Raw genomic sequence first — 16,952 nt, 5'->3', positions numbered from 1 at the left:
GTCCATGGTGCTGACGCAGGCTTTAATGACAGAAATTGGAATTTGTCAGTAAAGCAGCAGCGGTGTCCGTAGAGGCGCCTGTAATGCGCCTGTTATTCAGCTGCCCTGCGTGTTCTGCGTGTGAGTGAAGCGTTCAGACAAGTCAGGTGTTTGCGCCTATATTTCATAATATTTTAAATAAAAATGCTAGTATAGCCCACACGGACATATAGGACTTTGTAGTTGGCTTTTCATAGCGGTGACAGTGTAGAAGACCTCGTGGCGCAACGGTAGCGCGTCTGACTCCAGATCAGAAGGTTGCGTGTTCAAATCACGTCGGGGTCATAACTTTTTCAAAATCGTGACTCTCACACGTCATGAATAAATGCTAAGAAAATTCAACTACAACAGCAGCAAGGAAAGTCAAAGGGAAATCGATGTTTGGCTTGTCGGCGTTACATGTCTAACAATAACTTCATCTCATAGCTCTCTACCCTCTGAGGTTGGTCTGCATAAGAGAGCAAGCAAGGCAAACAGTTTACAACAAACAGATGAACATGTAAATGGGCACACGGTGTTTATAAACAGGTAAAAGTGCTTTTCAACTAAAAACAGTCAAGAACAACAAATGCGGAGTTTTTTTAAACAATAGCGGCATTTTTGTTGGCTCTTGATGTGAAGAAGCAGTCTGCTGAAGACTGGTTTAGCAGCTAGTCTACTGTACAGGGCTACTCTGCAGGAGGGTTCAATCTGGCACAACACCCTGCACTTAAAAAAGATGAAGAACTGGGTCAAAACAGTTCTTATGAGGGACTTATTCAGATTTAATGAATATGACAAGTCACCCAGCCCCAGACGTTAACTTTGTCATCATAAACTGTGTTTATCTCAGAGCAGGTCCTTCGGTGCCTAAGCATTGTCTCTCTTAACACTGTTATTCATGAGAGAGCGCTAAATCTTTGAAGAAAAAATGGTGTGTTTTACCTACAAAACAAAGAAAAAAAACATTTCCCCTCGCTACCTCCATCTTTTTGTTTGACTTGTAGGTCTTGTTTAAATGTTCCAGCGAGAAACTAGGCCCTTTTGAATGATCAGCGCAACATGTGCAAATAAACACATTTGATTTCAGAGATCAAGTTACAATATGCTCTGACAGGCTCTGGAAAATCGCAAAAACAAAAATAAAAAATCCGCAAGTGTAACACAGCGAAAGGCAGCATTTACAGTAATCCTAATCCATGAAATCACACTGCTAAGGCCACGCTAACACTATTCTCAGTGTTCGTAGGCCCGCCCCACAAACACAGCAATTAAAGGCTCGAGGCTTAATCCAAACAAGGCTTGACGGGAAAAGATGTAATATTTCTAAGAGCCTGCAGATGGGGCTATTTCAGCTTTCAGAAACACGCAGAGCTGCAGGTTAAAGAATGCATTTCACTGTGAATCTGATAGGCAAATTTTGTAAGAAAAAAAACATGCAAAGGACAAAGGACAAGAGGGCCGTGCATGGTTAGTCTGAGGTTAATTTGTTTAAATGTTTTGCTGCATTAGTCATAGATGGGGTTTCAGTGTAGCCCTGAGCTACTAATGAACTAAAGGAAAGTGTAATTAGCCCCACTACTGGAGAAATAACACATGCCTCGGCATGCAACACACTCTGAACATTAACAGGACTTGTATTAGGTGATGTTAGACAACACTGAGTGCGATTTAAATATCAAAACAGCAGTTTTTTTTTTTAAATTAGAGTTGCATCAACATGCAAGTGAGGCAAAAGGCCAATGTCTAATAACTTTAAAACTGTATAGAGGAAAATTTAACTGCATAGCTTCATTGAGTAGATGCCCATATAACCCAAAAGTTCCTGAGGGGATTTGAACAACACTGTTCTTCAGGCTTTACACTGCACTTTAAGTACAGACATTCTTTACTTAAGTAGAAGTACAGATACTTGGGTAAAAATACATAAATACACACCCACACCTAAGCAGAAAAATATTACAGTCAGGGGTTAAAGTGGGATTTGGCAGGCAGGGGAACCCTAAGATCTGTTGTAGTGGCTCAGCGTGAGAAAAAGAATCACAGCAGATTTTCTTTGTGTACAGGCTGCGATCAGCTGACCTGTGCTGCTACTCTGAGGTTTACTGCTGTTTATGGGTTTACACAACTGAATTCAACAAGATGTAAGTGGATCATTCACAAGCTAACTTCATTGATTTCGATCCGCTACACTGACAGTATACTGTTTATGTTCCCTTTGTACTAGACTGTATACAGTTAGTACAAAGGTGGAATTGAATGAATGACTACAAGCATTATCAGCTTAAATTTAAATTCATCTCTACAATATTTTATATATCCCAACTCTGACCACAATTACCACAGCTGCTATGCACCAGTCTAACATAGTGTTTTACAGTAAAGTCACCACAGTACAGCAAACTAACCTGTTTATCCTGCACAACTGCAAAGGATTTTCATGCAACCTTTCAGCAACCCCGAGTATACACCTTAGTTTGTTTTGAAGAATGTTTCACAATATGAAAAACTTCCCATCACATAATTTACATGTAAGTTTAGCTTTCCAGTTGATGTCACTGAGCATCCTTACCTTTAAATATAACCTCTCTTTTTCTTCTCCTGTCCTGTCTTTCGTACGTCTTTTACTTTTTCTTCATCTCTGAGTGAACTTCTTTCCAAAACAGCAGCTGGACCTTTAGCTAGCAGACACACTGTGCAACAGACTGCCACTGGTTGCTGATGTTTGTTAAGCTGATAGAAATGTTTCATTTAAAATTACCTGCCACTTAAAAAACTTAACTCCTGTTATACTCACTCCTCTTCTGCAGCAGTAGCTAGATGGTGAAATACTGCAACTTACGGATATCTGCAACAAAAATGCCATTCTGGATAATTCTGGCCCACTTTAAACCTTGAACATTGCGTTATTTACTATATGTCTTGCCTCTGTGTGCCCTTTGAGTTTGATAAGCCCTGCTGATAGTTACACCAATAGGACTGATGCATGCTCAATCGTCCAGGCTTTCCCCTAACTTATAAACAGTAAATTTGCATAATGACTGAAACTAGCACCACTGATGAAAATGGGCTGTGAGTTCGGTTTCTTGATCATTAATATGCATTGTCATGACCATTTATCAACAACCACTGATCAATGGCCATGAGTACGTTGTCAAACCAGCTTTGACAAATGTCCAGCTGGGATAACCACATTTACTCAGGGCCTTCTTCTTGATATGATGTTCCTCTGCTTCCCTGGCCACTGTACCTGTGGGGATGGTGTTCACTCTGTGTTGTAGCGCCCTGACGACACCCCGTTTGTGCTCCAGTGGATGATGAGAGTCAGACCTTAAATACAGATCCGTATGCGATGGTTTACGATACACAACGACTTTTAAATGCTGATGGAAATCTCACCGTCTATGAAGGCTAACCTGCCACTTTTCATATCCTCCCTGGTGAACTTGATGTGCTTGTCCACAGTCTTTTATGTATCATGGTTTCCTTCATTTAGGCTCCTATTTTCTGGGAAATAAAAAAAGATCCCTTGCTTTAAACCTTAAGTAAGGAGCCGGTTTTGAAAATGTAAGGAGTACAGTGGCTTGCAAAAGTATTCGGCCCCCTTGAACGTTCCCACATTTTGTCACGTTACAGCCACAAACATGAATCACTTTTATTGGAATTCCGCGTGAAAGACCAACACAAAGTGGTGTACACGTGAGAAGTGGAACGAAAATCATACATGATTCCAAACATTTTTTTACAAATAAATAACTGCAAAGTGGAGTGTGCGTAATTATTCAGCCCCCTGAGTCAATACTTTGTAGAACCACCTTTTGCCGCAATTTCAGCTGCCAGTCTTTTAGGGTCTGTCTCTACCAGCTTTGCACATCTAGAGACTGAAATCTTTGCCCATCTAGAGACTGAAATCTTTGCCCATTCTTCTTTGCAAAACAGCTCCAGCTCAGATTAGATGGACAGCGTTTGTGAACAGCAGTTTTCAGATCTTGCCACAGATTCTCGATTGGATTTAGATCTGGACTTTGACTGGGCCATTCTAACACATGGATATTTTTTTTGTTTTAAACCATTCCATTGTTGCCCTGGCTTTATGTTTAGGGTCGTTGTCCTGCTGGAAGGTGAACCTCCGCCCCAGTCTCAAGTCTTTTGCAGACTCCAAGAGGTTTTCTTCCAAGATTGCTCTGTATTTGGCTCCATCCATCTTCCCATCAACTCTGACCAGCTTCCCTGTCCCTGCTGAAGAGAAGCCCCCCCAGAGCATGATGCTGCCACCACCATATTTGACAGTGGGGATGGTGTGTTCAGAGTGATGTGCAGTGTTAGTTTTCCGCCACACATAGCGTTTTGCATTTTGGCCAAAAAGTTCCATTTTGGTCTCATCTGACCAGAGCACCTTCTTCCACATGTTTGCTGTGTCCCCCACATGGCTTGTGGCAAACTGCAAACAGGACTTCTTATGGTTTTCTGTTAACAAGGGCTTTCTTCTTGCCACTCTTCCATAAAGGCCAACTTTGTGCAGTGCACGACTAATAGTTGTCCTATGGACAGATTCCCCCACCTGAGCTGTAGATCTCTGCAGCTCGTCCAGAGTTACCATGGGCCTCTTGGCTGCATTTCTGATCAGCGCCCTCATTGTTCAGCCTGTGAGTTTAGGTGGACGGCCTTGTCTTGGTAGGTTTACAGTTGTGCCATACTCCTTCCATTTCTGAATGATCGCTTGAACAGTGCTCCGTGGGATGTTCAAGGCTTGGGAAATCTTTTTGCAGCCTAAGCCTGCTTTAAATTTCTCAATAACTTTATCCCTGACCTGTCTGGTGTGTTCTTTGGACTTCATGGTGTCTTTGCTCCCAATATTCTCTTAGACAACCTCTGAGGCTGTCACAGAGCAGCTGTATTTGTATTGACATTAGATAACACACAGGTGCACTCTATTTAGTCATTAGCACTCATCAGGCAATGTCTATGGGCAACTGACTGCAGTCAGACCAAAGGGGGCTGAATAATTACGCACACCCCACTTTGCAGTTATTTATTTGTAAAAAATGTTTGGAATCATGTATGATTTTCGTTCCACTTTGTGTTGGTCTTTCACGTGGAATTCCAATAAAATTGATTCATGTTTGTGGCTGTAATGTTACAAAATGTGGGAAAGTTCAAGGGGGCCGAATACTTTTGCAAGCCACTGTAGAAAGTACAGGTGTTTGTGTTAAACTGTAGGGTGTAAAAGTAAAAAGTTGCCAAAAAAGAAATAAAAGTTCTGATACCTGAAAATTCAACCTATGTACAGTTATTTGTACTTCGCTACTTACCACCACGATTGTTTACTGACATGCTGATACTTTCATCATGTCTTCGAGGCCCTGTTTCACTGTGCTTTCTCTGATATCTGCCTTAAACATGGAAACTCAATTGCCATGATCCCTCTCTTCACTGCTCTTGGGCCTTCTCTGTTCTCACATCGAACATTTAAAATGAATGTTCATGTGAGATCCAGGGATGAATGATTTCCCCCTCTGAGCTTTTACTCCACTCTACAAGTTTAGCAATAACAGCGATGTTATTAATAGAGAATACATGTCATATTAGAATGTTTTGGTGAGTGTGGAGGAAGGATGTAGTAAATTCCGAGCCTGTTTGATGTCATCTTGTGGTGGTGAGCGAATATGTCAGGACCCAGGTGTGACCTCCGCTCCTGTGACCATGTCAGAGCACGCCTTGTGCCTGCTTTTATTTACGATGCCCCCTTTGTAGAAGGCAAGTCTGAAAATGTGTGAGTGAAGAATGTGGATTATCCTTGGTTCAGCAACCAATGGAAGTGTGTGGTGGTGGTGGTTTGTGCGTTTGGGATAAATGGACTCAGGATTCATCAGACTGTAAGTTTTGAGTATGACTAGACTTCACTGTCTTCCAAACGTTTGCTGCACCACAGAGCATTGAAGCAGCAGCATGAATCATGTTAATCACAATATTTTTAGTGCTAGAAACATATTTATGAACCCTGCTACCCTCCATACATATGCTTGTGTTACATTTCTTTCTGAATTGTTGTATATAATCATGTTTTCAGTTAGCCAGCTGGGAACAGCTGCTTCGGTGTGATGATTATCAGCAAGGAATATGAAACCCAGGGACAGCGCTGGGTTTTCCTGAGTGTCCTGCCCCCCTTCCTCCTGCATTCCTGATGTGCAGTGGACAAACTGCAAACCAGCCTCTGAACTTATCTTACTATGGCAGTTGAGGTAAGCAAATGAGCTTGATTAATGGGGGGAAGAACTGACATGCTCACTGATGTTTCCTGCAGCAATCTCTCATGCAGACAGTCACAGTGGATTTTATGGGCACAACTTGATCTTCTTTCATATGTAAAGAAATGCAGTTGATATTAAGCCGTATTGATTAAACAACAACAATGTGGGGCTGCAGGCACAATTACTTTGCAATTTTTTGTTGCTAGCTTGCTAGCACCACTGAACTCACACATCTGAGTCTTATCAATGCACAATTGAATAAAGAACTCAGTTTGCTTCATCAAACTGGTCCCAGTTTTATGTACTTGAATTTTTTTTCCTACACCACTCTACACCACTAGATGGAGTATTTGTAGCATTTGTTAAAACGGAAGCGCATGGCAGAGCCCAGCTTGTCAAAGTATGTTCGTTTTAAGTTTTTTTTGCATCTGTTTTGCAGTGTGTATGAACTTCACTGGAAGCTGTTCTGGATGCATCAGTGGGGTTACACATGTGTGGTGAGACATCAAAGGACAAACACTATTATAGTAACATATCAAAGCAGGTTTCAAACCCTGAAGTTTACTTTAGATCTTGCACCAATCACAGAATCATACAGTGTTAGGACAAAGGAGGTGGGGGGCAGATGCATTTCGTGCAGCCGTGTTCATCTTGTGCACTCATTTGGACCACATTGGACCAGAAAGAGTAGGAGCTGCAGGAATAGAGAGGATCTCTGCAGAAAGGTTGCAGCTATTATCAGTGAATTGGGTCATACTTTCTATCCAGCCTTGGGCTGATTTTTCTCATCCTGCACTGCAGGTCAATAATTTATTACATTAATATATTCTTTGCAATCAGCATAGTCAAATACAAATGAGACTTTGTTCTATGCAACTCTGTCTGATAACATTCTGCCTTTCATTTTGCATTATTTATTAAAAATAAAATTCAGCATCCATCACCACATTCATCAGATCAAAACGCGGTGATGCACGAGCACTGCTTACTCCAATATGCCTGCCCTCCAAGCTTGAGCCCACAGGAGGCCATTGGCTTGAGGTGATTCCCACACTCGTGGATCTCAGTTCGATATTACCCACAGGAATGGCCTGTAGGATAGTCAGAACATCTGTACTTAAATATTTCTAGCATGAAAAGTGAATCCAAAATAAACCTTGGCTCATGCCTTAAACAACACAAACTTGCCTGGAAAACTACCCAAGGCCTCCAGACCCCCGCCGCCCCCCTTCAGAGTTTGTATGGAGCCCACAGGTCATTTTTTACCCTGTTACCCTCTAGTGACTTAATCCAGCCCTGCCCCCCCATCGTTTCAAAGACCACAGCATTATAACTACTAATCACATGGGGGGAGGGGGGGGGGGTTACCCCTTTAAGTTATATTTTAGTTATACTGATTACTCGCCACTGTGATAACAGGTCAGAAAAAATGCGGGTTTTGTTGGATAAAATGTTCCATTACCCTAACAGTCCTCACCACTCTCTGCTGATAACCACCTGCCAGCGCAAGTTTTTATTTAGTTCTTCAAATTTATGTATTATATGATAAAAACGCAGGGAAATGTAAAGTGAACTGAGATGGATCAGCCCGCGCTGGGAACATTCTTCGTGCCTGCTCTGACATGTGGGCGCACACGCAGTGTCGGTTGTCAGCTGTCCAGTTGTGCGCTCTCGCTGGGGAGCCTTTTTCTGCTGGGAACTTTCTGTAAGTGAGTCAACACCGCACAGGGAGGACGCCACCCAGCCCTGCCGCTGGATCTTATGCTGGGCTTCTCTCTTCTCCTTCGAGGACGCAGGGCACAAAGACGAATCCGCTTGGGTCGACAGGCTGGGGGTTTCGGTGTTTTCTGCTTCCACGCAGCGCCGGGGATGGTTATTGTCGCTTTGACGCGGCTTTTTCCTCTTTGGAATTAACGCGGCGGAGGAAAAAAAGGGAAAGAAATGAAAGTGACGGTGTGCTTCGGGAGGACCCGGGTGGTCGTTCCGTGTGGAGATGGGAATGTAAAAGTCCAGAGTCTTATCGAACAAGCGGCCATGAGGTACAAAAAGGCGATCGCAAAGGTGAGTCCCCGGCAACACACACCTCAGCCCCGGGGTGATTTCTGTAAACGCTCCGCGGAGCAGCGTGCCGAGTCCACACTGAAGCCTCAACATGGCGCTTTTTTCGTGAAAGAGGGAAAGAGACAGCGGAGAACCCAAGGGGCCCCCGACGCATGGGGTATGGGAGTCCAGGGGTGCGCAAACGAGGGGGGGGGGGCTTTTCATTGTTATCAAAGGTGTGTCACTTGTGTGTATCTGCTTTTTAGTCTCCACCAAAAAGTTGGGACACTGAAAGTGTTCAGGTTTGTGCAGTAGAGGCGGAAAAGTGTGCAAAAGTGCACAAAGTTCAAACCGGATCAGCTCGCAGTGAAGGAGGGTAACTGTCAAATGCATGTGTGCAGCCTGGTCTAAGAACACACACACACACACACACTCTTATATCACAATTAGGCTGCTTCACTGTAATGTAAGAGTCTAGACAATATAAGATCATCCTTAATCTACTATAGTGTCTTCATAATACAACATAAAGAGCAGAGCTTGTTGGCTTTATGAGAGCTCGTCCAACTACATGTTTAAAGAAAAGCCTTCATGTGTTGAATGATGGAACACATGGCCGTGTGAAGCCCCTGTGCCAAACAGGAATGAGCACACTGATTGCTTTTCCCTTTTGTGGGTTTTTGTGGGCCGAGCTTTAAAGCCCATTAAATGACTAATGAATGAATTAGAGTTTGGTACTGTTGCCATGGCTAGCAGTGACAGCACTTTCTCCTCTTTGCCAGTGGGTGCTATTACAATTGGAGTCACGTTAACACTGGAGCAGGATGGAATACCTTGGCAAAACCATGCTGTTTTTTTCCCCTTCTTCCAGTGTTCCTGTTTTCTGTTCTTGGAGAGAAGACATTACAGCCAAGATTTAGCCAGACTTACAGTGGTGGCTTGGATAGAACAATCAGCACAATCCCAGACACACAGTGCTTCGTTTACAGCCTCTCCGATCACCTTCTCGGTGACAGATAAAACACTTTCAGCCTCGCTGCTAGAATTTAGCAGCAGATTCTTCTCGCTGTTTGCAAACGTGGATGATATGGGTCAACATTTACTCACATGAAGATCACTTCCTTCTTAGACACACATCAGCAATCGCACGTACATACCCACACACACATGCGTTCACTCCTCTGTTTACCAGTGCTTGATGGTTTTCCATGGTTCAGCAGAATGGAGGCGACTGCTCCATTGATCCATGCAGCTGTGCTGTAAACGTAGAAGTGTGCATTCCCTGTGGAGATCACTTGGCTTCGGCTCAACAAAAACTACTGTGCCATGCGCCAGAAGACCTTTGGACTACAGGAAGGCATAATGACACATAGAGCAGCTGAAAGCAATGCATGAATGCCCAACCCTTGAACCATAAGTTTGTTTGGCTTGTTTGTTTTTAGTAGCTACCCTTAAGGTTTCTTGGCATGCAGACATTATAATGTCATTTTTATCCGAGTCATAAAACCTTAGTTTATTATGCATAAAATACATTTTTGACAGATTGAGCTTTTTGATAATTTGATTGAGCTTTAACAGGGAGAGCCGAGAACCTGATGTTTCAGACACCAAATGCCTGCTCTCACGGAAACATATCGACAAAGTGATCCAGGAAAGTATGGCAGGTGTTTAATCTGATGGCTCATAAAAAGGATCTAAAGCAGGGTAGAGGTTCCTCAGACAACTTCACCTACTTCCAGGACACATGGAGGAGAGGAGGAAGCCTGAAAAGGTCAAAAACCCAGCAACACTTGGGCCTATAAAGAAAATCTTGATTGCCTAATAAATGACGCCTAGTAACAGTTTGAGGCTTTCACTGTCATAAACTCTTCCATGCTTTCACATACTCAAAGAAGATCCAAAAGTTTTGGCATTCTGGTGTGATTTCTTAATGGTGTGCTATAGATTCATATTCCACTCTTACGCTGGGGTCCACTTGGTTCTGATTGATCAGATGCCATCAGATGGCGAGCGTGAGGCTCTGCTTGGCTGCAGATTTATTGGTTTACGGCACAGTCTCGTCATGGAGGCTCTACAATGCACCAGTTATGCATGTGCCCTTCAGGCGGACTTGAAAGAACTCTAACATGAATGACTTCGCGTCCACAGCTGTCTGTGTCTGCAGCAGAGTAGAATCTCAACCACAGGTCACTTTCACTGTTGTGACTTATTCATTTGGTTCTCACCCTTGGAAACAATTATGCACTTTTTGCAATTTAATCGTGTTGTTCACAGTGGATCAGTCAGTTATGGCAGCTGCCATCCGATGAGCCTATATTTTAAAGTTGCTCTGACTCCACTTACCTTCTGCCTGACCGTAATGTCCTTATTTAACTCTTTTATATGTGAACCATTTTCAATTCTAATGGCTTTTTTTGCAAGCAGTGCGTAACTTGCCCTGGTAATGCTGTGCTCTTTTCATCTTTGCTCTTACATTTATGTGTTCGAGGTTCGCCATTAGCTGTATTAAAGTCGCCAAGCTCAGTCAGGCAGACAGTCAGACAACATCACATGCTGTACTGGCATACCTGATCTTCTCCAGAGACTCTTGAAGGCTTTGTCACAAGCTCAGTGGGACCTGAAAGAGCAGACTCCCACTCAAGCACCATTAACTTTAGAGTCAATCTGGTCTACATTATGCGCAGCCTTGAAGGGTTCATGCTAAATGGTATTTTGGGCTTCTCCTTCCGCTTTTCTCTTTTCAAGCTGTTATTTTTAGTACTAGTAATATTGGTGTATTCACCAAAATTTTAGTCAGCTAAGCAGGAGCAATATGAGGGTTTTATTTTGCGGCCTATCCACTGGAACACAAAACCCTGCATGGATGTGACGGAGAGGTTCGGCGCTCAATGCTTCCTCTTGTACTCTGGTTTCACCCGTATCTGCTGCAGCATCGTACATTTAAATAAATGACTACTGGATCCATAGGTTGTGGCTCTAAATCTTTGAAGAACTGAATTATTTAATCCTACTTGTCTGTAATGCCTGCCCTAAATGTGTTGTAGAGCCTCGTAAGCTCATAATGACTCTTTATTTTTCCCCAAATTACGCAAATGCAGACTTGAGGCATGTTGCAGCATAGCCAAATTGTTTAAATATACCAAAGAAGAAGATGAAGAAGAAGAAGTAGGAATGTTCTTACAGGCAAAACAACATTGCAGATTTTCATATTATGCTTTTAGCTTTAATATACGTTATATCTGCAGCATAAGATAATATCATCATATAATAACACTGTGTATGAATCTACTGTAGAAACCTTGGAACTCATACTTGCACTCAAATCAGTGATCTTGCATTGTTCAGAGAATTGTTGTGAGCTGCTGACTGTCTTGATTACCATGTGGATGCAAAATAACAGTCCTTCCCATGCCGTGATAGGGAAGAAATATTCAGGTTCTCGTGCTGACTCTGTTCTCCCCATGCTTTGAGCTGCTCTAAAATACAGGCTTTGTGAGAACAACACTAGAATTTGGCAAGGTTAAATCATCTGTTTTCAACAAGGTTCTGAAAGTTCAGCCAGAAGAAAACGGTGGTGAAAGGTCACACATTCTGCTTGACATTTTGCTTACACAGGCTTTTACGTGAGCAGCTGTCATAGGGGGAGAGGCGGGCACGCCCTAGACAGGTCGGCAGTCTATCGCGGGGCTCCTGGCTTTATAGTTGACAGTGAGAGCAGTCATCGTAGTTGTAAGAAGACACATTTGTTTATCAGAGTCTGTCAAGAAAATGTTAAAGCTACATCTTGTTTGCTACATCAGATTCACCTGGCTCTTCTGGGAATTGTTTGCTGTTAGTAAAAGTTCTGCATAGCTTTATAATCCTCATCTGCTCTCAGGTAAGGGGCTAATATTACCCTGCGCTGGGGCAGCTGTGCAGGAAGAAGCCACAGCGGGAAAGTGGGAAGTGTCTTTGAAAGGGTTGTCAGTGCCTGTTAGCTCACTTCATTCAGTGATTACGTAATAGAGAGAAGCTGCAGTCTGTGAATAGGATTATGGAAGTTAGTTGAAACTTGCTGGGGGGGCTTCATCTTGTGAGTTGAGTGGAGAAGGCTGGCCAGGATGATGGGATGCAATGTGATGGCTTGTAACTGAGTACAAGAAGTTCTATGGTTCAGCTGTGGTCAGGAGGCAGCGCTTGAATTCTACCACAGCAGGGAACAGAGTAGCACACTAAAAAAAGTGTGGCCTTCACTAACCTTTCATCCTCTTTTTTTTGTTTTCTCTTCTGGCTTTTCTTGAGTTTCCTTTTTGTTTTTCATCTTTTCTTAGATCCCAGTTTCTCTTTTGTCTCTTTCTCTCTCTCAAGCTGGTCAACACAGTGTCATTTTCCAGCTGACTGAGGACTGTCCCTGCTTCCATACTCAGTCTTGACAGCCACTATTAGCTACCAGTCTTTGAGTAAAACAGTCACAATCCAAATGTTGGTTTGCCCAGTTGTCCAGAAAGTGCAGGAAGGATGATCGTGGCTCATGAGTTGGCAGTTCGCCTTGTAATCAGAAGGTTGTCGGTTCGAGCCTCGGCTCGGACAGTCTCGGTCGTTGTGTCCTTGGGCAAGACACTTCACCTACCACCTACTGGTGATGGCCAGAGGGGCCGATGGTGCAATATGGCAGCCTCGCCTCTGTCAGTCTGCCCCAGGGCAGCTGTGGCTACAACTGTAGCTTGCCTCCGCCAGTGTGTGAATGTGAGAGTGAATGAATAGTGGAATTGTAAAGCGCTTTGAGGGTCTCGAAAAACGCTATATAAATGCAATCCATTATTGTTATTTAAACCAACTGTTAACTGTAAATTTCTGTACATTTAAGTATTATTATTCAACATGCCGCATTCATTGACCTTGTTTATAGGTAATTTCATTGTTTAATCACATTAAAATGTTCCTAATTTAATGTTTAAAAGCACTTGAAAAAGGCAAAATCCAATGTAAAATTAGGGCAACAAACTATTGTCATTAGTGAAAATAACCGTATTTTTATGAGAAAGTTATTTTCTGGTATTATTTTGGCTCCCCAGCTGCTGGAATATTACTGTTTTTTTAGGATTTTTTTTACAGTGTAACACAGCCAACATAGCACAACACAAACGTTCCCTGTGCCATGCAAAGACCAGCACTATATTCTACACATTTATGCAGCTTTGGATATGTGATTGGACTAGTGATTCAATGACTGTCTGGCAAGTTTCCCTGCTTGTGTGGACGGCATCAAGGACAATGACACCACACTCCGGGACGTTTTATCTAACCCAAACAATGCCTCTGTTCAGGGTCAAGATAAGCAGACATTAGGACTTTCCTGCTGAGGAGAACGCCTCTCAGGTGTACACACAGGTGCTGATATGTTATGCACATGGTAAGGGGGTGGAGTGCATGCATGCAAAGCCAACAGAGAGCAAAACATTTGTAACCTGGGAAGCTGAATTTAAAGCCATTAACTTATGTGTTTCAGACAAAGCCGGGCGGAATTCCTGGCAATAACGGCGTAACGCAGCAATGAAAGTGGGCTATGTTTTCAAGCCACGCCAAGCCATTGGATGACTTCTTTTCCAGCTTCATATATCCTGTGTTAGCTCATTCAATGTGAAGGTCAGCTTCTGTTGTAGTTTTACAGGTTTTTTTGCTATGTTTTGCTATGTTTATTCATTGTCCTTGGAGGTAAACAACATGAATTCTTTTTGGTTTATTGGGAGTTTTTCTCACCTCTGTTCAGATTTACAACAGTGTGATGGAGCCAAAATATTAAACACCAACTAGCTTTCCTTCCTGTAGCCGGAGCTAAAAATAAAATTGCCCAACAGGAGGAAAATGACATGCACAGTGGCCCGAGTGTTGTTTCTGGGCTGCCACGAGGAGTCAGCTTAACCAGAAAAAACAAATAAGTTGACACCGCGGTCAGAATCCAGGCATCGGGGTTGAACCGGTCGCTGCCGTGTGAGCAGCACAGATGCATATGGGCCTATGTACCACTCTCAGCTAGGCAGCCAATGAATTCATCTTTATCTCTACTGATAACATTAATGCAAACTGGCAAGAAAAATGGATGATCAAAAGGAAAAGGAAAAAAGAGCAAAGAGAAGAAAAACGAGAAGACTCTTGCCCACAGGGTCAGACATCAGTGAAAAACACGCTAAATCGCACACTTTCCTCTTTTTGTTTTGTGTGTCACTCCTGCAGAGGCTTGTCTAAATAAATACCTTTTTTGCACAGTGAAAGTATTAATATGAGATCTCAAACAGAGATATAATGTGATACAAAAACAAAGATTAACCCAGTTTATTCTGTTAATTGAAAAGCTGGCTTCAGCTCCATCATGAAGGTGACACACTGTGCACAATAAAAATAACTGATCGGTAACTGATGGTTAGTGAGCTTAATGAAATCATGTATGTGACTGTGAAATTGTGCATATTGGGCACTTTGATTTTAATAAAAATGTTCTGTTTTTGTTTAAGTAGGATTTGAATATAACATTTGTACATGTTACTTGAGTTATTTTACACTGTCTTGTACGGTGGCCTGAGTGTTCAAATGCACTGCATCTTTAAAAAATGCAAGCAAACAGAAGAATGCTTTAAAAGCACAGAAAAAACAATTGAAGTTGAATATAACACAATAGGACTACAACCCCCCCCCCAACACATCGGAAGAAGGAACCCAAACCCAGAAAGCATCTAAATGTTGATCTAAATACTTGGCTGTAGGTCAGCAGGTGGGACAGGTCGTCTGGAAGGTTGGTGGTGCGATCCCTGGTTGCTCCCATGATTGTCACATAGAACGTTTTTAGGTTAAAAACAAAATGCTTGTCTGAGTGAGTGAATGAGGCATGTTGTATAAAGTCCTTTAAGTGCTCAAGTAGAGTAGAGAAGCGCTATAGAAGAACAACCAACAACTTACACAATATGAAATCAATTCTTACTCTCGCACGGTGCCACTGTTCCATCCGGTAGAGCAGACGGCGTGTGCACAATAGCCTAAAACTTGAGCCCAGTCTGCTCTCACTGTTAGGTACGGCCCTGCTAGCTTATGATGGTGGGGAGTTACTGTTTGTTATCTTAGCCTGCTAGTTTAGATAATCCAGTTAAACATTAGCCTGAACTGTTAGAAGCAGGAAACTAGAACCATCCCACTGCATGACTCAAAAGAAAACCCTGGACCCTTCGACCCCTACAGTGAGGACATCTGGTGGTTCTGGACCTCTGAGGTTTTCATATATTTCTGTGTCTATTCAAAGAGAACCTGTGCTACAACATATTTAGCTGTCCTGGCACAGATTATGTGGTCAACTGACAGAATAGTGTAAGTCGGTGATGTTTAACAGCTGCTCTAAGTAATGGATTAAAAACTCGCATTTTTCATGGGTGTTGTTTTATCTCACTAGGGGTCTTGCACACATTAAAGAGGACGCATCTTAAAACTCTGACCCCGACGTGATTTGAACACGCAACCTTCTGATCTGGAGTCAGACGCGCTACCGTTGCGCCACGAGGTCCTGAATGCACTCTGACCAACCAACATTCATGATCCTGCTCTCTCGGTCTCTCTCCCTCTCTCTGCCCTTCCATAAATGGAGCATTTTATCCAGTACTTAATGATGCCCTGACAATAGCTTACGCGTGATTAGATGCCATAATTTGATCTTTGCGATCTTTAATCAGTCGTTCTATTGCATCACATGTTTTTATGTGTCCTGCCGCTCCTCTCTTCGTCTAGTTCCATATTCACCTGACACACTTCCATTTGTTATCGCAGATTAGTCACCAGAAGATAATAGGGCTGCTCTGGGAAAGCTTACCATTAAGCTCCTTTCATGTTGTAATTCTGCTGATCTAACTGGTAGCTAAACGGCGATGTTGGGGAGTCAAAGGAATGAGCTTCGTGGCAGACGGCTGAAACACAGTAGAACATGTGGAATTAGTAGCGGTCTTTTGTTAACCAGAACCCTCCTGTAGCTTGTGGTTTTAGCAAAGCCATCCTCTGACGTCCTCTTTCATTTATTTCCTTTACCCTTTACTTTATGTTTTATTTCTTTGTCTTCTCTTTTCTTTTCTTTTTTTTTTTGTTCAGTACGTGAAAATATTCTGTCTTTTACTCTGTTTTGTCAGGCAAGTCAATGCAGGAATGTTGGTAGAGTTCAACAAAATCAAATCAAGCTTTTCCAGAAATGTCAAAACACCATCACGCAGTTCTGATGTCGTGCAGGGGCCCGGTATATAACAGAAAAGATTAACACATCATTCAGCTGCCGTTCTGGTCGGAGGATGGACTGCTTAACCTCTGTTTGGGCTATTTTTAAATGGAAAACTTGAGCAAGGTGACAAGCTGTTGAATTAAATGTATTTTAGGCAGAAAGGCCAGATATTATGTTTGCCAGTCCTGCTCAGATGGAAAAATCCTTTCAGCTTTCACAGAGTAGTCTTAAAGGCTGCTTTGACAGCTTCCCATTGTTTACTCTTTGCACGTCTTGACACGGAGGTTCCTTTTTTCCCCCCTTCTAAAACACACGCATGACGTTTCCATATAGGCTGCTTCAGAGTCAAGAGATGCTCTTAAATCAAGCTCTCGCAGCTTTTAAAGATTCCACTTATAGTTATACAATCATTTCTT

At 42.6% G+C, this 16,952-nt stretch overlaps 1 protein-coding gene and 2 non-coding genes across 3 annotated transcripts in view; 2 read left to right on the top strand and 1 right to left on the bottom strand.

Annotated features, from left to right (window-relative positions):
- The first annotated feature begins 252 nt into the window (after positions 1-252).
- Positions 253-324, top strand: trnaw-cca (transfer RNA tryptophan (anticodon CCA)). Its single transcript has one exon. It is a non-coding gene; the product is annotated as a tRNA-Trp (tRNA).
- A 7,443-nt stretch (positions 325-7,767) lies between these two features.
- LOC146379933 (partitioning defective 3 homolog) overlaps positions 7,768-16,952 on the top strand; it is a 354,176-nt gene continuing 344,991 nt past the window's right edge. The window contains exon 1 of the mRNA XM_084938841.1: positions 7,768-8,330. Within this exon, the coding sequence (XP_084794967.1) occupies positions 8,211-8,330 (120 nt within the window). The 5' untranslated portion in view covers positions 7,768-8,210. The remainder of the gene's footprint in view (positions 8,331-16,952) is intronic.
- trnaw-cca (transfer RNA tryptophan (anticodon CCA)) lies at positions 15,766-15,837 on the bottom strand. Its single transcript has one exon. It is a non-coding gene; the product is annotated as a tRNA-Trp (tRNA).

This window comes from Perissodus microlepis, chromosome 9 (genome assembly GCF_051167445.1).
Source record: "Perissodus microlepis isolate ML-2025 ecotype Zambia chromosome 9, ASM5116744v1, whole genome shotgun sequence".
NCBI classification, from domain to species: domain Eukaryota; kingdom Metazoa; phylum Chordata; class Actinopteri; order Cichliformes; family Cichlidae; genus Perissodus; species Perissodus microlepis.
This window is presented reverse-complemented; position numbering and strand designations above follow the sequence as displayed.